The sequence below is a fragment of the Ixodes scapularis genome, unplaced genomic scaffold (assembly GCF_016920785.2).
Source record: "Ixodes scapularis isolate PalLabHiFi unplaced genomic scaffold, ASM1692078v2 PGA_scaffold7__128_contigs__length_106722199, whole genome shotgun sequence".
Taxonomy (NCBI): Eukaryota; Metazoa; Arthropoda; class Arachnida; order Ixodida; family Ixodidae; genus Ixodes; species Ixodes scapularis.
In genome coordinates, this window is record NW_024609882.1 from 49,787,181 (window position 1) to 49,812,435 (window position 25,255).

Consider the following 25,255-nt stretch of genomic DNA (forward strand, 5'->3'; position numbering starts at 1 on the left):
TATTAGAATCTATGTTCCATGCATGGCAAAATATTAAACATAAAGATTGATACCATTTTTTTTTTGTAACGCAGATTGATTGACATTTGCCTGAAAACCCTACGCAGCTCGTTTGACGTTTTAGACCGCGTAAACTTTCATACGTGTGCACGAACCACATAAATATAAGCAACCGAAACTTATTTTTATCGTTTTTACAAACACAGTTTGAAATTATTTTTTCTGTACTTCTCTGTGCTCTCTTCCATTTTAAGTCCGACCGAAGCAGGCGACACTATCCGACGGTGCCAATCAAGCAGCGCAAAAAGCGCATCGTCACGGCGCTCATTCCGTTTCTGCGTTTGCTCTCATCGAATGAACCAATGGACCTTTTCCGAGAAGCGTTCTGCGCACGCGCGGGCGCCCGATGCCAAGCGGCGGAAGTCGGAACGAAAAATCGAGGAAATTCGGAAGGAGGCTGTATATCAGCGAGTAGAACACGTAACTGCAGCATATATATAATTGTGTTACACACACACACAAAAAAAAAAAGAACGTCGACCGTCGACGGAAAGGAAAACACGACGTTTGGGTGGACGCCACGGATGCTCCTCTTTAAACTCGCGTTGGGCTGGCGCCGCTGCTCAGAGAGCGAAAAAACTGGTAGCGTAGCTCCCATTATCGATTGGTAACGCAGGTAGGTCACTTCCTCGATTTTTAGTTCTTGCAGCCACCGCCTGGTGCCGTCGGTATGTGGAAAAGGTCCATTGGTTCAGTCGCTATTCTGCGATTTTTATTTTAAGCGATTGGTTTAACCGAGAAGAGCAATCTCACGAAAACAAAGAGCGCCGTGACGAGGCATTATTTGCGCAGCTCGATTGAGTTGATGATGTGCTTAGTGTCGGCTGTCGCAGTACTTAAAAAGGTAACGAAGTAGATTTCACCAAATAAAGTCGTACAAATAGTTGCTAACATCAATTCGTATGGGCAAACGGCAAAAAAAAAAAAAAAGTGACAGCATCATACACGAGCTACTTATGCTGCTCACTGTAAAAACAAAACGAAATAACAGGACAGTTGTCAGCCATAATTTGCTACAAAAAAGAGGAAACAAGGTTCCGCCCAACTTACGACCGCCTTCGGTGGAAGCGGTCAGGAGGTGTCCCTCGGGTCCCCTACCGACGTCGCTCGCAGCGCGCATGCGTAGCTGATGCCGCGTGCCACATGCCAGACCAGAAAGGGCGAAGCCATTGCGGTCCGAGCCGACGGATTGCTCTCGCCACTGCTCCTCCGCTGCGCCGTCGACTCTCCACAAGATGTAGTAAGCTGTGCGAGAGAAGCCAACAACTTCTGCAACATAGTATACTGTTTTTCTTTATCATGCTCCCAGTGGTACACTCAGTATGCCTATAAGAAGATTTAAAGCCCTCCTCAACTTAAAATAGTCAATCGGATATTTTATATAACAGGCGCAAAAACAAAGATTTAATTTGAACGAAGAGTATGGTGCAAAACGGTGAATACCTATATTATGTCACATAGAAGGATGAATAACACTGATGATGATACGCGAGTAGTGTATCAAGTGACATATCAAACGCATTTTATGTGTTATTTTGATCGCTCATGTCAATCATTGCTTGAGCATTGCAGGTAGACCTATATTGCGAGCCACTCCAATCCTCTTGAATTGAACTCCCACCCCCCCTTTTTTTTAGATTGAATTTTACTTTGTGATATTTGCCGCGTAGCTTCGTGTCTGTGACATATTTTAACAATGTGTAAGATTTTCAAGAGCTGGCTTAAAGTCAAATGACGCTGTCGCACGAGACTTGTGATTGTGGCGCCATCTCTCCATGGGCACAGCAAGCAGCATGCCGCACATGCTCAAAGACGTCGCCTGCTTTTGTAACCTATCACGAGATGGCGCAGCGAGCCCGCTTCTCGGGCAATCAGTCGTCGTCTTTGGTTTGGGGTCGGCCTGAAAATGTTACGCATGTTGCTCCGCTTGATTAATCTAATTTGCTCGTTTCGGCAGCCAGCTCCTCCATTCATGTTATTAAAAAAAGGTATAATGGTTCAAGCTTGCTCACTTCGAATGGGTGGGTCGTCCAAGCTGATTGTGGGGTGCTCCCAAACGAGTGAGATGGTCCGCGCTGAGGTGCCAGCGACGCGGTAGGTTGGTGGCGGTGGGGGATCTGAAATCAGAGAAACGAAGTGTACTTAAAGGCCCACGAACCACCGGAAAGGAGGAAACTCTCCCACAATTCCTTATTTTCCTTTGAGTAAGAGGGAAACCCTCTTCCTTTCTGCTAGGAGCAGCGCAAAAATCCGCTCTTATAAGGAGAGGAGGGGAAAGGAGTCCGAGTAGGAGTGGGGAGAAGGAAACTGGAAACGGTTTGCGTCCAAAAAAAGAGTATTCTGTAGGTTGGCCTTTAAACAAAGACCAAATATTAGTTGACAGTTGTTCCGGAGTAAGCCGCAACCCCTCCCAAAAGCAACTAAAACAAGAAAAAAACGACGTGGGAGGCCACTCGTACCATATAGAGCCAACAGGGAGCTTTAGAATAGGGACCCCAACGTCCTGTATCCTGCAGAGATCTTCCGAGTCAAACTGCGCAAGCGCAGAATTTCTGCGCAAGAGCAGTGCTAAGCCCAAAGCTGGATACTGTTCCGAAAGCGTGGAGGCCTTGTATTCTAAAACTTTGTAGAGACAGCTTAAGAAACGTAAGGAACATTTGCGGCCAATAAGGGCACGGCATTGGGAAACGATGACTCTCAAGAAAGGATATCGAATTGAGATGCGTGAACTTGTCAAGCAACGACCCGCATCTTTTCGTCAGTTACTGACTTCAGATGACACACACACCAAGCCATTTAACTGAAAACGGCACACTGTGCCGAATATCTCACCATAAAGCTTTACGTACCCGCAGTTCTAGCTCAGACTGATTGTTATTTCGGAAATCCGCGCGGTCTCCGTGATGGCTAAGGTGATGTGTTCATTGCGAACGACGAACGGTCTTACATTCGAATACCCAAGGCTACTCAGTCGACACGTTCATTAAAGCGCAGGAGCTCTCACCTTCGATACTGCCAAGACCATGGGCGTACCAATCGGGGGGCAAGGGCGGCACTTGCCCCGCCTTCCCCCCAGTTCTAATAAGGGGGGGGGGGGGGAGGGGGGGATCAAGGCATATGTTTGCACCCCCCCCCCCCCCTGAAACAGCCGCCACTGGGCAGGGCAAGCACTGGCCGGCGGCGCCCAAGGGATGCCTAGGGCACCGTCCCCGGGCTTTTGGGGGGGGGGGGGGGGAAGGGGGGGATCTGGTTTGCCCCCCCCCCCCCCCATTCAAGAAACAAATTGGTACGCCACTGGTGAAGGTGTATAAAATGAGATCCGTCATTCGCACAGCCACTCTAAGGCAGAACAGTATGCCTGCAGGCTTCTCTGCCATTGTACACTTTCAGAGCTTCTTTAATGCATACCATGCCACGGTGCATCCTCATCACCAGTCATGAATCTGTCCTTAAAAACCTAATTCATTTTGAAGCGCAACTGATGTATTTCTGAAATTGTGAGGCCTCATCGGTTGAGGAGGAGAACTTCTTTTTTTTTTTTTTTGTCTCTGAGAATGTATACCCATTAGGGCGAAATACCGCCCGCCTATACCGCGGCTAATCTAATTTTAAAATAATTATCTTATATTGAGTACATTATGACGCAGCGGTAATGCCAATTGCAAGACGGTAGGGCTTCACCTTATGCATTCGTCCTCATTAAACGGTTGTCTTTTACAAATTGATATCATTGAAACCAGGTTCCGCAAACTCCCGGAGAGGCAGCGATTGAGCGTACGCTTTCCAAAATGCCTATAATTAAAAACTCCTTATTTTAAAGTTTAAGTTTGAGGGTAGCAGAAGCTACAATAGCCAGCCGGCCTGCTCGCGCAGTACAGGCTTTGTTCAAGGCAGAGTTGTATATGTAGAGAATTTGATCAAGAATTGGTAAGAAAAGGGCAAAAATTGGGTACGTCATTGGCCGAAATTGTTTCAATGACCTTGGATGCGATAATTAACAGCTCTTATGACCAACTACTAGCATCAAATCTCACCCTTGCGGAGGAAATTAGCTTAACAAATACCTTCCAATTACAATTTCTAGGTAAGGACGTATTAAAATGTTTCATTTCAGCACACTAAGTTGAAATTCGCGACTTTTCGTAAATGAAATTGCAACGCACGTGACGCTGTCGTCACGTCCTGCGGCCACGACGGGGTGGGCAGTAAAAGCTGGAGATTTGGCTCCGTGGGATTTGTGGCCCAAACCAGGAACGGGCACCCCACAGTCGCAGTGTCGCTTCATGCTTCAGAATATTTTTCGCGCCAATGTCACCTTTTCTGGCACTGTAAACGCACTCAGCACATTGAAACTCAACTTTTTCACGAATTTCTCACAATTATACATTTATGCAGTCTGAGCCGCATCCACAAATAAAAAAAATACCTGCAACGCGCTAGGCGAATTCTTCAAGGCCCATCCCAGGGAATTCTTACTTCGCAAGCTAATCCCGGGGGGAAATATGCGGCGCTAGCGGCGCCCCGACTTTCGCCGCTCCACCACCGACTTTCGCCGGCTCCTCTCTTTGACCAAACTGTCTTTATACACGGCTTAGTGTTCAGAGTAACCAACTCGTGCTTTTAGTTTCGACATCCCCCGGATGAAATTAAATAGAGTTGCTACCTTTCTGCAAACAGAACACTCAGGGGGCGTTTAATCACTGCAAAATGTATGGAGTGAGCCCCCTGGCTAACAAGGCCAAAAATAAGCGTGTACACAAAGAAGAGGCCAGCGATGTGATATATTGTTAAAACATCAAGCTTGTCTTCATATGGCTTAGTATCAGATTGAAAAGCTTATTTATAGGTCCAAACGTACTTCCATCCGCGTCTTTCCCCATGTCCCCTCCGTTGATGATAATGCCTGGTTGCTAGAGCTCCTAACCGGCACGTTGACGCACGGACAATTGCTTTTGTGTAATGTCAGAACACATAAAGGATGTATACAAAAAAAAAAACTAAGATAAGTGAGGGTGCATGGAAAAACAAGACATTCCGGCGAGCTAGAGAACTTTCAACGTCTTCAACTGCAGAGACTTCAGATTTCTGTGTGTCTTGTCCACTTAGTTTTGTTCCCAGGTCTCGGGTCTTGGAAACATTGAGAGTGCTTAAATTCCATAATTTAGCTGGGGCACACATAACATGAGGCAGCCTCTCTATACTTGTTACGTCTTGCCGGTAATTTTACGTTTCGCCGCTATATTTAGGGGATAATTTGCGGAATGCACTTTTTTGTTACACTTTTGGCGTGACATCTGTGTTTAAAGCCTTATCCCTACCACATGGTGTGAATAAACTGCTCGCGTCGTTTCAAACTAACAATACTGAGAAGAAAAGGTCAGTGCATGACGTCCTCATTAGTGGATGCTCGAGAAGCGGGGAACAGGTTTAAGCATGACTAGAGTACGCCGCAAAGTAGAGGATGCATTCCACAGGTGTCGCTACGTGCTACCGTCGCGATCGTTGTAAGACGCTGCAAGCCGCACTGGCGTTGACACTGACGCGAGCTAGGCGTAGCTGCGTGGGTCCGCTAGTTATGACATATGGGAAGGAGAGGTGCAGGCCTTGTCTTCTATTTGGTATTGCTCAAACACTGCAGCAGCTTGCTCGTCCGTCCGATGTCGGCTGTTGGGCGTACAGACCTGCGACCAGTGTGCGGACGGCGTGGGTCCTGGAAGGTGGTCCGGGGCCCTTGGCGTTGTAGGCCTGCACCTGAACCTCGTAGAGCGTGTCCCTGTCCAGACCGGACACGACGCCCACGCGCTCGTGCAGAGTCTGGTAGCGCAGCGGTTCCGGCGACCCGTCTCGCCGGTACGCCACGTAGTAGCCATCCACGCGGCCGGCACCGGACACATCCTGGGGACATCGGATTGAGACGCGACAGGACATTAAAACAGTGGAAAGTACAAGCACGAGCTGGTCAGGAAGCCTCGTATACTAACCCTTCAGACTGATTTTGCGTCGTTTGATTCAGTAAAAGCACAGAATCTCTTATGTTATCACTAAGACGACTGAACGGCGAAAGCCCGAGCGCCGATGCATTAAAGACAGACACATGATTTATGGATGTGGTGGTACCCCTCCATAAATAGTTCAGCAGTCTAACGCGGAGGGGTACCGTGCCGGACTACTGCAGGAAAGGTCGCTGGTTCGACGCCAGCCGAGGGACAAGAGCGAAAAATCTTTTCAGAGGAATATAGAGCGTCCGCCGATTCGGGAACAAGTACCACCACCTCGTGGTCCAGTGGCGAACCATGGGTTTCGGTAACTTTCCTGTCGCCGGTTTTCGTACCTTTAGTGTCTCGACGTGTTTTCGCCCAATAAATTTAAAGGTCGAGTAAACGATGAGACATTAAGGCTTTTGCCTTAATAAATGGAACTGTATTTTTCCTGGCCAAAAAATCATGGAACTCCGTGCGTCCGCCTCTCGCGGCTCAATTTCTGAGCTTAGTGGAAAAATATGAATTCGATGTAAAGAGATCAATTAAATATCGCTGCTAAATTTAGCACGAAGTGTTCCCCCGCTATATCTATTTGTAAAACCATGATTGGTGTAAAATTTACACCAATTAAATGTTCCTTCAAAATTTAGAGCGAACCTTGCTCTCATTTTATAAAACAGAAAAATTATTATTCACGGAATACATTTAGAAACAAAATTGCCGTAAGAAGCGTAAACGGGCTCATGCACCTCGAAAACGTCAAGATTGGCGGACAAAGAAAAACGTGCAAATCGTTCCATATGTTGCAGCATTGTATCTGCTTTGGAAAGTCCTATGTAAAAGGTGTCCTTTTTTCGTTGTCTCGGGGACTAGTGCATTATATTTTGATGCGTCGTAAGGTAGCAAAGTTTAGAAAGTACTGGCTTATATAATTCTCATAATATATTGTTAACTTAAAGTATGTGTGTCTGTTTGCGTCTGTTTTTAATAAGATTGTGGAGTTCCAAAGCTGCTTACCTCGAACTTTACTTCAAATGTCCGGGAGTCTACAGCAGTAAGTTGAACGTTCGTGGGGGCATTCCGAGGCGCTAGAAAACAAATATGAAATATCGCTCAAAACCGGCTTCCACGCGCTCGTTTTATAGCATATGGGCACCGAAACAAAAAATGAAGTTTCTATTAAGTTACGATCTTTGCTATAGCAATTTGCACGCAGTCAAATTCTGGCATACCCCAGCAGCTTTCACGTGATTTACACCTTAGCAGTAGAATTTAAAGGTAGCTGTGGTTTGAGGTATAGAGCGGGGATTTAGGCTGAAAATAATACTTTTGTATTGTTTTTTTTCTCCGGGATTACAGGTGTTTAGAGCTGGATATATGAAACCTAAACACTTCCGGGGCGGTTAACTTAGATTGAAGATAAATATATTGCGTGTCATTTTTGTTTTTCTGCATTGCATTTTTCTATTTCTTACGCCGACGCTTTCTTTCCATAATAATTAAAAAAAATTAATTTTTTGTTCATGCGTGTTTTTATGAGCCACAACGCACAAAAACTATTGCTGCAGTTCTCAATGTATGTATACTCATGAAACTTAGCTTTGGACACCAATCCTAATTCAACGTGAATGAAACACAAGTACTAAACACTTGCTCTTCCCCGTAGAAACACAATAGTTATGACAATAATGAATTCACTTAAAACACATTTACCACTCTACCACATGGAATTACAACATTGAATATTTAACGAAAAACCTTTCTCAAGTTGTGGGGGCAGTTGCTAGGTGCCGAAGTTTTTTGCCACTAAACATGAAGCTAAAAATATAATACGCGTCTTATTCGATCCCCATTTGAAATACTGTCACTTTGTATGGGGAGCAACTACAGAGACAAAATTAAATAGCATTCGATTACTTTAAAAAAATATTGAGTTATATTGCGGATGTTTCTCATAACTTTCCTACTGAATCCTTATTTCATAACTATAAAGTAATTCGTGTCGAACACTCCTATGAGTTCCTTATACTTCATTCAATGCGCTTCTGATTTTATTCGTTTGTGAATTTTTTATAACGCACTTCCGAACTAACTTTACATGAAACCACTATCAATTCATGTTATCCAGAGAAACGGTTGGTTTCTCGAAATCGGACCAACTATAGTCTTCATTCACTTCACCTACAACATTCCAACATTCTTAAATTAATGGCATCTTCATAGTAGCATTGTTTTCACTCTTCCTAAAAATAAACTTCGCGCACGCTTTGCTTAAAGTCATAAATTTCTTTTTGGAAATTTACATTTTGGCTTGACGTTGTGGTAAACTCTATAGTGTGAAAATATGTATTAATTTGTAATATTATACTTAACAGACTGCATTATATTTGTTTCGTGAAGTTGCTGCTGTCCTTGTTACGGGACCACAGCTGCTTATATAGCAGGTTTTTGTCTGGAGGTCCCTCTAGTGTATACCTGAAAAAATGAAGTTTGAATTGAATGGAATTAATTGTGTTGTAGTGGAACAGTTGAACATAATACACTAAATAATTCATTTGCTTATTTCTGTTTTAGTATTCTGCCCTAAAATGTTCCAGAAAAAGCAGGCTTCATTCATTTTCTTACGTTCATCATCGGTTTGTACTTCCAAGGTTCCGGTGTAGCGGCCAGCTCCAAGTCTATTTTCTGCCCTCAGCTGAAACAGGTAGGACGTGGACGGCTCCAGACCTCGTACCGTAACCTTGGTCTCCGTCCCGGATACGGAGACGCTGTCTTCCCAGGAACCTGGAAGAAGGAGGCGTATTTTAAATGTGAGTGCTTGTTTCAGAGGTTTGGAATCGGTATAAAGGCTTCGCATTTTCGGGAACCTGCAATCTAATTACTTTTGTGGTTACCACTAGCATATATACCATGTATAACAGTAAAATGTAACAAATAAAAAAGGAAGGAAGTAAACCAGTGTCGCTGGTAACAGGTTACTAGCAACGGCATTACCGGGAAAAGGTTACTTTTTCCGGTAACGTTTTAGCGTACTCGTTACTTTTTTCAAAATGGTAAAGGGTAAGGTACTAGCGTTACTTATTTTGAAGTAACGTGCCTGATTGATGTAACGTGCGTGACTAAATATAGTAACGTGCCTGATGAGTAACGTGCGTGACTAAATATATATATATATATATATATATATATATATATATATATATATATATCAGTTCAATGTTTTTCTTGCTTTTAGGCGCCAAGTCATATAAATGTATGTTTTGGGTTTTTCGTTGCGTTTTTTCTTGTGAGTATTTTGGTGAAACCGTAAGAACGTCAAGGTAATCATGTTCAGTTTCTGAATGGGCATAATATTTCTTGACATATGGCGCTAATAAATACCTGCAACGTCGAAAAAATGAAACTTGTGAATTCATAATTTAAAAAAGTAACGCAAAAGTACCATGCGTTACTTTTTAACGGTAACGGCAATGGTAACGGTAACGTGTTCCCTTTTATATTTGCGTAGGTCGGTAATTCGTCGCTTTAATTTGCAAGTAACGAGTAACGTATTTTGTTAGTTTTTTTCGGTACCGCCTACAACACTGAGAGGGACACACGTATATCATAAAATCTGTTGTTACGCACAATAATAAAGCTTATGTTGCTCAATTTTCGACAATTTATGGCCTCAATTTATGCTATATTAGGGTTCCTGTGATTGTACTTCCGCAATCTTTTGCTTAGTTGTATTTATAATTTCTTCACATAAAGAAGTACTTCCTAGATAATATAAGAACAAATCCATGCCAAACATCTTAGGTAGTTTGCAACGCGACCTTCTATAACATCTGAACATATTGCACCCTGTAACCTTTGGTAAGAAATAAACCTTTCTGTGTAATAAACTGCAACTAGATATGCCTAATATTTGTAGATCTTCTTGCGCCACAAATACTTCAGATGTCAAGCTGTATTTTGATATAAAATTTTCATTCAAATTCATTTTATATTCTCATTTCAACATGAAACTAGAAAAGAGTTTAGGAGAAAGAGCTGATCGCGGAGCTTGACATCGTCATCGCCCCCCCCCCCCCTTTAGAAGACAGTGGCAGCAGGAAAAAAAAATTAAGTAGTTTATAATTAATACTTTCAGACTATACATAGTGTGCCAGGAGCTAAGAACATGAAGAAAAATAAATCACGCACAAAATATTATGTGTTGTTTCGAAATATTCCCATATAAATCATTTGCTGAGTAGTATATATTAAAAAAGATGCACAGAAACATAAATTATTTTGTGTAAAGTGATACTATTAAAAAGAAATTATATTAAAGTGCAGCAACTAAGAAAAAGTACCGTAAGGGTAAAGGCAAAATAAAGTACATAATTTATATCCAACAACAAATAACAAACAACACCAACGCCCTACGTCGGCCTCAATTTCGCCTTGTTTTGTTCATGTCAAAATTTATGTTTGTGTGAAGCTTCTTATTCATTTAAGGAAAGCTCTATATGTATCTTGGTAGTTACTTGCAAGGTGATTTAACAGTTGTGGTAAAGTGGGAGTCAGAATCTGATTTCCGTATGATGTTTTATTAGTGGTCATTCACCAGCATTCCCCTCCTTGGATTATATTTTGTCAAGTTTCATAATTCTGAAATCGTTTCAGCATGCATGTACGAGGGGGAACCCAAAAGTAACCGGGATGAATTTCTGGAGGGCGGGGTGTTCGTAGTACCAGCTTCCGCCGCCAGTAATACTTAGCGGCATCTCTCCGAGTAAGTTTGCCGACCGGCGTCATCTGCTAAAGTTCTGTCTGCATGTTGTGATTTTTCCCAAACGCCTCAAGATCATTCATTTTTTTTAAATGTCTGATTTGAAGGACCTTTTACATTCCCAAAACGATTTCTTTTCAAAACATTTTTTTTCATATGGGAGAATAGAAAGAAGCCACAGCAAAGGCGGCAGCGCACCGAACTGGAAGACTATTCGCGACCGCTACCTTTGCAGGCCTCGTCATACAGATAGCACGGGCCATTCGCCAACGCTTCTAATATTTATAATTATAATGCAATGAAATGCAAAGGTGCAAGCGAACTGTACAAGAATGGCGAAATTAATCCCTGGCGAAGAAGAACAAGAGGGACAAAGGACAAACATAAATCTCCAAACACAGCTAGGGGACTTGTGAGCGACCGAAAAGCCACCGCCTGGTCCGGGTATCGAACCCGGGACCTCTCCAGTGCAGGTGGAGCGCTCTACCAACTGAGCTAACCAGGGGTTAGACGTCACTAGAGCAAACGGGTTTTATCAACCGCCACCAGACTCACACCAACAAGAATGAAGCTTGCAAATTTAAGGTTATAATTATAATGCAATTAAAAGCAAAGGTGCAAGCGAGCTCCACAAGAATGACGAAAATAATCCCTGGAGAAGACGAACAGGAGGGACAAAGGAGAAACATTAATCTGCAGCCAAACCGCAGAGGGGCCGAAGACCCATGGTGGGTGGCCTGCAGACAACCAAATTAAGAACGAGAGAAATGTACCGGGACATGGCCCCTGTTGCGATTGGCCAACTCTGCACCGCTGACTAATATTAGCGAGTTTCGATGTCCCAGTTCCTTGGTCCCGCCGTGTAGATTACGGCCCTTTGGGCCCTCATCTAGACTGTTGGCGAAAAAGTCGACGAGGAATTCAACCTCCGCTACTGCTCAACGCCAAGGTCAAATGCGGCTCTGGCCAGTCGCAGCTGCTGAATTCCTCGCCGACGCTTTCTCCAAGTTTCCATGCTAGAGCCCCTGGTTAGACACAACTGAGAAATAGGCTTCTACCGGGTGATTCAAGGAGACGGCAGGCTCTTTAAATCGACCGGAAAATTCGGTTTCCTAACCTATCGCGCTACGACTTTGTGCAGCGTTGCCCACAGATGGTGCTTTTTTTTTTTGTAAAATTTGCAAAAAGCGAACTTACGTGAGGAAAAAGTAAAGAAAGATAAAGGCTTAGCTCCTATGCAAACGCAGCGACGCCACCGGTCTTCAAACAACACGGCGCCGTTTCGCACGGGACACAAGAGATGGCGCAACGAACGCCGCAAACGAACGAGCATACGGCGCCGAGAGCCAGCGTCTTTAGCAGACAACCTTTTCGACTGAAAAACGGCGCGCGTTTCGCGGGCGGCGACAGTCACAGAAACAAAAACAGGCGCGGTAACAGCAAAGAACTGCAGTATCTTGTCTGCTAAATACGCCGGCTCTCGGCGTCGTCTGCTCGTTCGTTTGCGGTAGTTGGCGTCGCGACCGCTTGCGCCATCTCTTCTCTCCCGTGCGAAACGGCCCCGTGTTGTTTGCAGACCGGTGGCGTCGCTGCGTTTCCATAGGAGCTAAGCCTTTTTCTTACTTTACTTTTTTTTCAGGTAAGTTCGCTCTTTGCAAATTAAAAAAAAAAAGAAAATGCACCATCTGTGGGCAACGCTGCACAAAGTCGTAGCGCGATAGTTTAAGAAACCGAATTTTCCGGTCGATTTAAAGAGCCGGCCGTCTCCTTGAATCACCCGGTAGAATGAATGTGGTTTCCCAGAGAAGTGTTTTCTTTCCCCTTTCTGTTTTGTTCTACGATGTTTCCCCTATTGACCGCAATTAGCTAACATTTTTTTTTTCTTTCTTTTTATCGCTCCAACGCTTCTCGTACATAAGGCATCACGCGGCCGCTGAAGCAGACGGGCGGCGAGAGAAAGAGAGGGCACCGTAGCGACACCTCCTAGACTGGGAAGGCCTCAGTGCTTGGGTGTCGGGAGGCAAAGATGGCGGAGTCTAGGACGTGTTGAACACTGATCTCCGCTATAGGGGGCTGGATGGCGCATTGAGCAGACAGGTATGAAGCCACCGGAAGAAAGCAACTTTTCCTGGAAGTAAGCAGCTCACAGGCTTTTCAACTCCTAAAGTTCCTCTAAAATCATACCTTGCAAAAACAAAAAAACCGATGAATGATTTTAGCTTGGGACAGAAATCCACAGCATGCCGCTTGAACTTAAGCAGAGAACAGCGGTCTGCAAACTAACTCGGAATGGGTGCCGCTAACCGTTGCTAACGGCGGACACTGGTACTATGAACGGACCGCGCTCCAGAAATCCATTCAGCTACATTTGGGTAAGCCCTCGCATGTTTGATTTCCGTAGCCGGAGATAAGTTTATAGCTATACAAGTTATAAACTGTTAATAAATCAAGCCGTCTAAACAATTCCTCCGTACATGAGTCGTATGGGACACTATAGATCACGCGCAACTTTTAGTGTTTGAAGCGATAAATTTCGTTTAGGTCTGTCACCGTGGTCGTGCCCAGACGAGATGTGAGGAGTTGAGATACAAACAAAGAAAACGCCTACATATATAGGATACTCTTGGCGAAGAGCAGTAGGCCGAACCACGTTCTATGCATTACAATATCGAATAAATCGAACATTCCAGGACGTATGTCTGGAAACACTTTTATAATATTTTTTTTTTACAGAAATGGTACAAAGTAAACGTGATATAGCCGAAATGAAAGTGTGATAAAAAACCTCTGTATTATAAAACAAAATGAAAAAATGGTCAGATATCTAGCACTCTGAAGCATTGTGATTACTAATAAACATGATACCCGAAATAAACTTAGCAGATACAGAGCTTTTAGTTACTACTTCAAATAATTCACTATAACAAAACAGAGTTATTTTTAATTGCCGAATATACTCAAAGCAACGACAAACTCCATGGAAAGCTTGAACTTGGTAAAGGCAAAACGAACAACAGCCATTACCTCACTCCGTTTTTACGGTAGCTCTCTAAACGACGCTTTTTGGCTCTCCTTTTATGCCCACCTTCTTTGTTGGTCCAGCGTAGCAGGTACTGTGTGATGGGCAGGTTTCCTCCGAATGGCTCGATCCAACTCAGACGAACATATCGACTAGAAGCCTCGCCCACCTCGACGTCTGCCGGAACGTCCGGAACATCTGGAAGAAATAGTTGAACAAAAGAAGGAGCTGAGGAACGGAGATAATGACCCAAGTAGCGGGGTGGAACACGCATCCAAGCCGGCAGAGGCAAAACGTCCGCTAGAGCTGTAAGGGCTGTGCTTACGCGACTAATATAATATAGGGGAAAGTAGACGTACGTGTGCATTAATTAGACTGTATAATGTAAACAAAAAAGCGTGGTCCAGATGTCATTTTATCGGGTTCATCAAACACATAAGGTGAAGAAAATGTTCGGATAGGATTTTCTCCAAACGACTTTATTTGTTCCCTACTCACATCCGGACGCAAACGTACGCCAAATTCACAAGAACTCACCTGTATCGAATGCTATGTCTGCATCGGCTTTGACAGTTTTGCCCAACCGTTCCATGACAAACATTATAAATAGGTGTTGCTCTAATTAACCTCAATAGTTCGAAAAATATAAACTTCTGGAAGTAGTAACTGGGAAGCAAGTAAGATCCTGCTGCCCCACCCTGCCCTCCTCCTATTAAAATCTACAAGTTAATAAATTTTACTTCAATACAAAGGCAACTTCTCCTTCCTCTAAAAAGCGCAAATAGTTTGGAAGCTGTAAAGTGGCTTTTGTCGTGACCCAGAAGTGCAATGAATCGTTCTGAATGAACCTTGACGAGATTAACGGCGAACTCCCTTTGATAGTCTGAAATTTCAAGGAAAGCTGAAATGTCTCTTCTCAAGAACAGTTACCTTGTGCTATCACGCAATTGATTCAATACCGTCTTATTTTGCTTTTATTTTGCCATCCTGAGCTTCAAATTCCGTGATCTTAGTATAAATACGAATGCAAAAAAATTATTTTTACCGACGAGTGTTTTTTGTATTCATCCTAAACACGGAACCCTACCGATAACAGGATATCAAATCCACTGCCTTGGTTGATAAATAATATTCAGCCATACGTATTTAATCGGAAAAAAAAAATTGAAAAACGTATTACATTGATGTCTATCATGTACCTAGACGACTATGCCGTATGAAAGATTTTCATTACGACAGGTGTGATCCCAAGTTGTTATCTAAAAGCAACAAAAAAACGGTTTATTTTTGCCCCGTAGTGCGCAAGTGTAATTTTGGATATATTATATATATATATAATACCAACTGAATGGAAACAGTATAAATACATTTTTGAGCTTTTTATTTCGGAGGTTCTAGCATATTAACCTGAGAGAGCAATTCTGTTTTTTTTATCTCAGCTAATAAGCTTTATTATCATAGTTAATATGCTAAGCATTCGTCGTGATCATCCCACTGCATATGTTCCAACAGCAAATGATACCTAGCATTTTAAGCTGATTTACTATTTCAATCCGGCTCCTACCAATATTTACAGTCTAACTGATATCAGTGCACTTATTTATGGATATAAATACAATATATTTTGAATTGGCCTAATTTATTTTCAGTCCATTCTCTTCTCTCTCTAAAAGTAATGTCAAGACAGCATTTGCGTTAACTCTAAGTTCATTCATATTCGTCCCAGAGAGAATCATACAAGTGTCGTCAGCATTCATGACAACACGTGACTGTTGGCAAACATAAACTTTATCATTAATGTAAACATTGAATATTAGCGGGCCAAATTTACTTTGCTGATGCACACCCGACGTTTAGAGTAGAAAAGAACAATTACAATTACCTGGCCGCTTAAATAACAAACATTAAATCTTTCTAGTGCATTCCTAAAAAGTTTGCAAAAACAGACTTCCAGTAAATCCAAACTATCCATTTTGCATATCTTAAGATGATTGTTTTTGGCGTTTCGCATTAGGTCAACTTTGTTTCCTCGTCATTTGTGACGAGGTTTGTTTAGTTCGTTATTTTAGTTTTTTTACCTATTGTAACAACTTTCCTAAACCAGGAGAGTTTCTAGAATATAAGTAAATGTATAAAATATTATAAATCAACAATATTTGCCCCAGACTACAGCAAAAGAAAAAGGCTTCAGATGGAAAACTGACTGTAGTAAGGTTAAACAGATGGTAGTTCATTGATGTGCAGTTCAATAAAAGCTTGTTTTTAAAGTTATTAAGGTTGAGAGCAAGAGAAGGCGAACTAATTACGTGTGGAAACAAGGAACGGCGTGTGGTTTCCTGTACTATAAAAGATCAGATGTCACATTCGGCGAGGGGAACGAGGAAGAATACGAGACAGACGATATTGAATTGTTAACACTAGAGAGAGGAAAAACAAAATAAAAGAAGGGGAATGATTCTTATTGGAAAAGCTAGAATTGGCAAGATATTGTTACTTTGACTCTTTTTTTTTTCAATCCGTGACTTACTCAAAAGTGGAAATCTTAGTGCTCAGTGGCTAACCTCGGGTATTTTATCTGAACCCTGTCGTGTTGCTGCTGTTTTCTGCGTACACTGTTGATGATTCACGTCGTACTACATTTTCTGCAAATGATTGCTTTTCAAACCGTTTAGTTTTGGAGGTCATTGTGTCATAGGCACTGCTAAGCAAGAAACCAGCTATACTACAGTCAGGTTTTTTCCCGCTATCATGTACGTAATTTTCATATGTAGTCCCAGTCTTGTCTGAACTGTGTTTTCAGATTATTGGTACTTTCTTTTGTTTTCTTTAAACAGCTTTTTAATCCCGTAAAAGCTCGATAGTGGGGTGAGAGTATTAATAAATTCATAAAGGACAAAATAAAGCGTTTTACTATTTCGCGAAACGTTGGTGAGTTCAAAAAGCACACTAACTTTCCGTCAGTCTACAAACATCAGCTAATTTAATGAAGAAAAAAAAGAGCCTTAACGGTTGTCGTGTTCGTTATTTCCAAGTATTTTTTCATCCCATTAGCATAAAATAGTTGACATCGTACCCTTCCCAGAAGTTCGAAAAGCAACTTTGTTTAGCATGGTACTCAGAAAGATTTCAGTACAAAGATACAGAACCGTCGGTCTCTCTTTCTATTTTTCTCTCTCTCTCCCTCTTTGTCGGTCATTCTCCAGGAACACTAATCGTTGTGATGTATATGTGATACCTGCCATATAAAGCAGAGCGTACCTTAGAAAAACGCAGATTTTCGACATTCACCTACCTTGAACAACCACTTGGATACTCGTTGTATCCTCCCCGTAGTCGTTGGAGGCATGGCACGTGAACATGGCGTTATCTGTCTTTTGCACATCAACAATTGTAAGCCTTGACCTTGGCCTCTTCAACTCCTCGTGTTCCCTCTGAGAATACCTGCGTCACATTTCACAAGTTCCATCCGTTTTTCTCTTCAGCATCACAATCCCCAGGGTGCGAGTCCACAGCGCCGCAGCGGAATACCAATATTTGACCTCTCTTTAAGCAGTTCAACCACCCAGAGGGGTAATATAGAATAGCTCATACCCTTAACGTTGGCACAGGTGATAGCTAGATGAATAATGATTTCGTTCTCAGTTTATTGCAGGATGGAACATCACCTCCAAACGAACATCACCTCCAAACAAACAATGTCATAATGTTCGATCTCCTACGTAGCCTATCGGTTGCCTTTGCAGGGCGCAGTTCAAAGTAAACTGATGCGTCAGCTTTCGCCAGTCTCAGCCAAACGCTGAGGCTGCAGTCCCGCAAGTGACGCGGCAAATTCAGCGCCTCGCCCTCCTTAACTCTAAGGTATTGAACAGGCACGTTTTAGGGAACTCAGTGTTCCTAACACTGAGTTCCTTAATTTTATGGGCTGTTCTAGTAGTCGCCACTTAAGAGCTCCTATCCTTAGCAACTGAGCAACGATGGCATCACTCTGAGCATGCGGAGATGCCCCTGTCTCCGAAATATTGTACGCCGTGCCTGCGCCGTACAGAGCAGTAACAAGACATATACTAGGGTGGGCGATAGGCGTTAGAACGTTTTATACATCTATCCCCACTCAGTAACCAAGATCTTCACCAGCATGCACTATGCATTATGAATAGGGTTCTGTGTTTATGAACAAGTTTGGAAAGCTCCGAAAAATCCTCGTCAGTATAATTTTCGACAGTTCGGATTAATCTGAAAACCTCCGAATTTCGAGTTTTGAACATACCATTGGGGTTTCTTAAAGGGAGGAGGGGCTGTGTTTTTATAACTGTTAAAGATGTGAAACTGTAGATTTCATAGGATGGGGAGGGTGGCTGAAGGTTTTATGCGTCCAGCTTGAGGTTTCGAAATTTCAAATTACTGACGTTCATTGAAGTAACGGTTCTTTTCACAATTTGTCGTGGGACACTTAGTACTGCCAATCGCCAGGGCGACAATGTAAAATGCAGCTGCAGAAAGACATTTCGATACCGGTGATGTTTTTTTTATGAATTTAGTGTACGTTTTCATCCGAACATTATCTATATTTATATTGAAAAAATAACACAGTAAAAAGAAAACTCGAATTTCGAACAAGTTTGAGTATCATAAAAAGAAACTTCGATAAACCCCGAGGAGCCAGCGAAAAACACTCCCCGAATTTCACAAAAAAATGAGCTTGAAAACACGTAATCCTATTTATGAAGCACATAGAGAGACCCCAATGTGCCATCCTCTCCATCACCGTTACTAAAAAACATACGGTTGCATATGATGTATAGGCACCGGTCAGCTGAGAGTGGTGTTCTTTTTACAGAAGAAATTGTTCACTAATCCGAAAAGAATTTATAAAGTTTGGCTTGTATTTCTGACCGCATCACCGCGTCTTTTTAAATTTCGCATGAGCAACTTAAACATTGTCGTACCTGCGATCGTTCACAGCGGCCACCGGTACTCCGTCTTTGAGCCACCAAAATCTCATCGGAGTGTCGCCTTGTGGTTCACAATCCAGGTGCACCGTACTGCCTCTCTTGGCTGTGCTCGTAGATTCTTTGCTCGCCAGCCGCGGGCTACCTGGTCAGACGTTTGTAGATCGCTTGTAGAATCAAAACATAGCTTCAACCGGATACTGTTCAAATATTTAGCCGATGCATATGTCGCAGGTAATGGGTTTCAGCCATGTTTAGAAGAAAAAACAGACAGACTTTCAAGGGTGTTAATTTGTTTCCCATCCAGCAACCATTTATGATGCTGCACTAAGAAAGTTAACATCACAGATCCAGAAAAGCTAGTTATTACCGTTAAACACTTTAAATAAATTTTATGTGTTCTTATTTCCACCAAAAAAAAACCGCTAAAGTTTATCCAAGCCGTCTTCGTTAATACATATTTAATACGGTATACTGTATACGCAGAAAATATGCTCATTTAGTTAACTTTAAAAATAAAAATACGTTCCCGCAGAAAATGCAGTTTATCCTACTCTAATAATATGAGAAAAGGTATTGTCGTACCACTTATCCTATACCATATGGGAGCAAAAATAGAATTAACAATATAATGCAAAGTTATTATTTCTACACAAAGCCCCCTCCTGTCGGCGTTAATAGTCAAGTCTACATACCGCTCTCTAAAGCGCATTTGAAATAGCCCTTACCAAAATTAAATTGGAGCCTTTGACGGATTACATCGCAATGGCGGCTTTGTGCTTTCCGTTCGGCAAGAATTGTTTCGTAATGTATTCAACTGCGTGCAGTCTAAAGACCCTAGATATGTATGAGTGACGAAAGGGCATGGGTCTCCCAGATACCTGTTTCAATGTTGCAAGAGGTGCGCAAATCATATATCTAAAAAAGGCACACAAATTTCTGCTTAAAACGATAGTTCGACAGTGGTTTTTGAAGAAAATATTTACTGTAGAAAATCGCGAATATACTTTCCAAGATAGCATAAGATGAGATCAAAACGTACCGATACCCATTTTGTAGCGTAAAAAGAAAGGTAGTCATAGTGAAGTGCACACAGCAGTCGAGGAAAGGTACCTCCGTGTCTAATCATGTCAAAAGGCGTCGTTTTGTGAACATTTGGGGCTGCACTAGACGCGTTTCTGTGACCACCTGCACGACTATTGGCGATTTTCAAAGCGAGAACAAACATCAATTTTGCGTCGAACTCGACAACTAAAACCATTCTGAAGTCTTATGTCAAAGACAAGTGAATTGTACGAAGTGTTTTGGTTTGCACTCACGCTTCAAGAACGACTGAACATCAGTGGAAGTCGAAGAAATATAGGGTGATTTTCTCCGACCCGGCTTTCTCTTCCATTCATGTTCTGTCTTTCTTGAAACGCGAGTGTCACTAAAACACTTCGCGGAATTCACTGATTTTTGGCATAAGCCTGCTGAATAATTTCGAATATCAGTGTTATAGATCTGGCGAATTTCACACAGAACTCCTAATCGCTGGCGCTCTTGTTTGCAGTATATGTTGAAATCGCCGTTCTGCTCGTTCAATTGGACACAAAAAACATCACGTAGTGCAGTTCCAAACAATTCATAAAATAACGCTATTTATGCATAACTACGCAGAAAGGTCCCTATCCTCGAGTGCAGCGCACGCATCACAGTCCTTCTCTCTTTTTTCACGCTACAGAAGCAGTCTGAGAACTTTATGAGCGCTCCTTGTATGCATGCAGTATATGTGTAAAAAAAATTCCTCGGTTGTAGGAAATAGTGTAAAAGAGTCGCACAAGTTCCTGTCTTCGTCCAATTTTTGAAAGTCTTTATGCCCACGTGTTTTAGTAATAAAATAATTACAACGCGCCTACTAAATACGAACATAAAAGTGGAGCACTCGAGAACGACAACAATGCCACCGGAGGGGCCATCCTTAGATCAGGCGCCCGTCATACCGGCGGCAAAAAGAACCTCTTTTGTCGAAAGCCGGAAGGTAGCAAGATCAACTGTTGTCAACATGCGTGTATCCAACGTTGGAAGTCGTAGTACGTTTGTCTGATATTGTTGACAGTCGCTCGCCTCGGGCGGCGTTTTTTGAGCTAACTTTTCTACATACAGTCGGCTAAGACCATACTCCCCAAAAACTTGGGTTGACTAAGAAGTTCTGCAAGCGCTATAACTGTTCGAACCTTACGATTTAGTGTGGTTCCTCTGGCCGATGTTGATGGCCTGACCATGGATCCAAGCAATACAAAAAGCTATCAATAACGGCTATCTACAGCCCTGTAGCATAATGAGCGCCTATAGTCGGTTACAAGAATGTGCGAAGTGAGCGAAACTTTGTACCAGCCACGGCGTCGTATCGCTTCGTGAAACAACCACAAAATGCTGTAGCAACTACAAGGTAGGTGACGTGTGGTAAAGTAAAAAAAAAAAGACACTGGATCGGCGTAAAGCTCCCGAGGGTGGAGCACTACGCTGCTGCGCCTAATAAAATGAAGTGCCCTGCCTCTATTGTGCTTCATGCGGTTGAGCATCATGCCGCAATATCCAGAGACGTACTGCGACGTGCGCTTCGGTAGCGCACTATTTAAGCATTGCAGAGGAAGGGTGGCTGCAGCTAACGACCCACCAGGATTTCTGAAAGGCCTGAACGCATACTCCAAATATATTTCAGGGGTTTGAGATGCCCGTCGATGTTTTTCGAATGGGCGTGACGTATCCTTCACGAATATCTAAGGGCTGTAATAGACCTACCATAATTTTTAGAGGCCTGTGGTGCCCATCCAACTCTTTCGTGGGAAAGCACGTGACTTATCAAGATGACCTTTTACTGGTCTGTGGGAGAGATCACGGGAAATTTCAAGATTTACGCCTCGGGGAAGCCGGTTGGCCGATTTGTATCAGGCGGCCGTAACGAGCCTACACTCAGCGTTGGCTTCTTGTTCCGTCCATGGACCTATCTTCTAGAGCACTTCAGTGTCCAGACAAAAGAGAATGTTCGTCCATCTGGCTTCAAATGCTCATCCAGCGAGCGAAGAAGGCGCCGGAGAGCCACCACGACGGCACTAGGGACGATACAATGGTCGTGCACAAAATTTTGTGAATGGTGGCGGATGTTAGGTTCGTGGCCTTGGATGTTTCAAAGCATGCTACTGATAGTTTGTATGAGTGCGTGTGGTGCGCCTACTCAGTTTTATTTGTTGAACTACCGCACCTCTCAGGAGCGTACCCAGCGGCATTGTGAGTCCCTAGAAATATATTTTTTGCGACAAAGAACTCGGGTGTTCCTATCGTGTATGACCCCTTTTGTTTAAAGATACTTACGCTCGGGTTATAATACACGTTGGTTCTTATCGTAAGCTTGAGTTACAACATTCACAAAAAAAACTTAACATGAAATAGTTTCAGTAACTTTTTAAACTGCGTTTTGTTTATGGTGCTGTCATTTGGGCAACAAAAAAGTGAAGTGATGTGGGGGTCCGAAAGGCTGAAGACCTGAAGAATTTGAAAGGATGAAGGGGCTTGAAGGGCTGAGAGGGGTCTTATAACTCGTCAGGGGTGCAGGTTTATTTTTGATAGCAAGGAGCTTCTGCTGCGTTGTGAACTTGTATCTGACTCTAGAAGGGAAGGTCGCGATCACTTGTTTCAACTAGCAGCTAAGACCGGTTCCACTCTTCACGCGTCCCTATTATCATTGTACATTTTTTAAGCTAGCAGCAGCGCAACAATGACAAAAAGAAGGGAAGTTATTTTAAAATCTGTTTTAAATAAAATGGAGCAGGCGCACAGCCTAAACATATAGTTATTCGTGCTCCTATTTACGGCTGAACAATACCGCTGCGGAGTGTGCTAAAATGCTTAACGACCATTTTTTAGCATTCTCTTCTTTTCAAAGTAAGGAGTGCAAGGTGGCGCAGCGTTTAGCACACTGATTAGGCTGCGCTTCAGAGGCACAAATTATGGGACCACTGACCCCCCTGCGATTATCACACCTCCGCTTCGTGCACACGACAACACCTCTGTTTGGAATGTCGGTGAAGAATAGCCCTATATTTATAGCTGCCAGTCTCGCAACCTACAAAGATTACTTATAGCTGTAAAGGGCCTTTAAACGGACCGCACAATATACTTTTCCTTTGTAATATGAGCAAATACCCGGCAGAAATTATCCTTATTATTCCTTACATACAAAGCATGAAACCGCTTTGTTTTCCTCAACGAAGCTGCAGTCAGGACAAAAACAAATAAAACGAGCAGAGTTTACCCCAACATCCAGAAAATTGATCACATTATCTACCCACACCAATCATAGCCATTCGCTCGGGTTGCTCAAAGGAGCTGCGCAACGATTTTAACGTTGAAAGAATTCGCATCTTCTACTTTTGACATTGTTTATCTTGTGACAACGGACAGGAAACACATCTCCTTCCTTCAAAATGTTGCGATTCCGCCACGTAATCGCGAGGAAAAATTAGAATATTTTCCGACCTGCAGCCGCGAGTGGCGGCCATGAGGACCAAGCGGTATGACATCAATGGGGGACTTGTACAAATATAGGAATTTGCGCAAATATCTGCTCGATAAAGGGTAATTTTTATATAAATCTTGTCGATCCAACATATATATATATAAATGTGTCAAAAACTTAGTATCACCGATAAAAGTTTTCTTATACGAAGTTTTAGTGACGCCATCTGTCCGAGGTCAACAAAACCGTCAGCTTTATCTCCTACCGCAAACAGCCGCCAGAAGCCTGAGAGGGACGGGGGCAGAGCCGGACGGGGATGGCCGGACCCAAATGAGACTTTCCTCCTTTCACCCTGTTGATCAGGCTGCGCAAGCACGTGATTACGTGGTCGCGAGCGGGTGAGTTCTCGCTGCTCACTGATGGCTCTGAAAGAGAGCTTCACCTGACCCCGCGCGTCCCCCATTGACTGCATAGCTCACGTGACACGGAAGATGGGGAAAGAGTTGAGAAGTGCTGAAAACCTGAATCTTTGTCTATTTTAAAAATAAAAACTAGGACATGCAGGCAAGAGCGGTATCTTGTTCTTTACTTCAGCAAGGTCGAGACACCTACTCTCAAATTATTTAAGCAAAGCACTGAAATTGTTACACGGGGCATTAAAGCGCGGACATGCGATAAGCTTTATATTCGCGACGTGAAAGTTTTCAGAGGCGTTGATTTGCCTAGAGACCAAGAGACTTCACGCGTAGTGCTCCTGTCCAATCTTTGACTTGCGTCACTATGTGGTACTCTCATGAATATGTCAACACTGCGGTACTCAAGATTACATCATCGAGTTTCGCGAAGGAAACGCAAAGAAGGCCGCTATTAGTCTTGAAAATGCACAGCGCCAAAGAAGCTTCTTGTTCAAACAAGTCGCTTGCAAGTACACCTGATTAATCTTTCTGCATGTAAGGTTGTGTAAAGCGAGAATCATTTAAACAAAAATCGTTGCAACTCTTTTTTATACCTTTATAAACAAACTGGGTTGAATAAATAATTTAAGGCTGACACTACTCTGCAACCAACAGCTAGAAAAAAATGGCAATGTTTCTTTGGCGCTCACTTCTGACGGTGATTCGGACCACCTTGGAGAGTTCGGCTCCGACGCCGTTGGACGCCTCGCAGAGGTACAGGCCAGCGTCCCTTGTCTCAATGCTCCGAACGCTCAGCGAACCGTTCACGAGGATGTGCACCCGGGAACTGCTCACCATGGCTCGGTAGGGTCCCGGCTCCCAACCTTGGGGGAGCATGAAATATGATCAATGTTTTGAGCGATCGTATGTTACGCAGTTAAGCCACATTGGATATGGTCTAATGAGAAGAAATATCCACATGCATTAACACAGCCACCTCTACTTGGGGAAAGCCTGAAAGTTCAGCACCAGGACATCCCACGTGGCCGCCGTAAAGAGGGGAGAAAAACGTGAGACAACACACACAGCGCTAGGGGAGGTGCGGCGATAAAATACGAAGCTAAACGCCTCGCTATGACACACGACCACATGACAACAATCGCGGGCTTTAACACACAGGGCGCTTCTCAAAACCGCAATTGTGGATTCGTGTCCCTGTCCGACTTAGTAAAAACAAATGGAGGAGCCAGAGTATCGCCTACGTTTTCCTTTAGCAACCAACTCCTTATTGGCGGAGGAAGGGTCATGAGAGCCATATTTGACTACAGTGCTTCAGGAAAAGCGGTCTTTTAAAGCGCCGGCTTTGGGGCGGGACATTATATTCGCATTGCGTTCACGAAATTCGGAGGGCACGGCGGGACCGCAATGGCAACAACGCTAAGCCCGTCTATCTTCTTTGTTCAGGTCACGCTGTGTGTTCTGACTCACCACGTGCCGACCCCACCCAAGAATGAAGTCAGCATCTTGAACCCGCCGGCAGTGAGCATCAACTGCGCACACCCCGGAGCGCACCATGAAACGTCACCAACACATC

General features: G+C 43.3%; 1 protein-coding gene and 1 non-coding gene across 2 annotated transcripts in view; both read right to left on the bottom strand.

The window, feature by feature from the left end:
- Window positions 1–25,255, bottom strand: part of LOC115324113 (Down syndrome cell adhesion molecule homolog) — a 198,498-nt gene that overhangs the window by 22,342 nt on the left and 150,901 nt on the right. The window contains exons 11-19 of the mRNA XM_042286225.1: window positions 24,372–24,545; window positions 18,766–18,913; window positions 17,112–17,260; window positions 13,886–14,017; window positions 8,667–8,825; window positions 7,059–7,129; window positions 5,742–5,955; window positions 2,073–2,177; window positions 1,111–1,305 (exon numbers count right to left, since the gene is read on the bottom strand). Coding sequence (XP_042142159.1) covers window positions 1,111–1,305; window positions 2,073–2,177; window positions 5,742–5,955; window positions 7,059–7,129; window positions 8,667–8,825; window positions 13,886–14,017; window positions 17,112–17,260; window positions 18,766–18,913; window positions 24,372–24,545 — 1,347 coding nt within the window. The remainder of the gene's footprint in view (window positions 1–1,110; window positions 1,306–2,072; window positions 2,178–5,741; window positions 5,956–7,058; window positions 7,130–8,666; window positions 8,826–13,885; window positions 14,018–17,111; window positions 17,261–18,765; window positions 18,914–24,371; window positions 24,546–25,255) is intronic.
- Window positions 11,233–11,305, bottom strand: Trnaa-ugc. The gene has a single exon. It is a non-coding gene; the product is annotated as a tRNA-Ala (tRNA).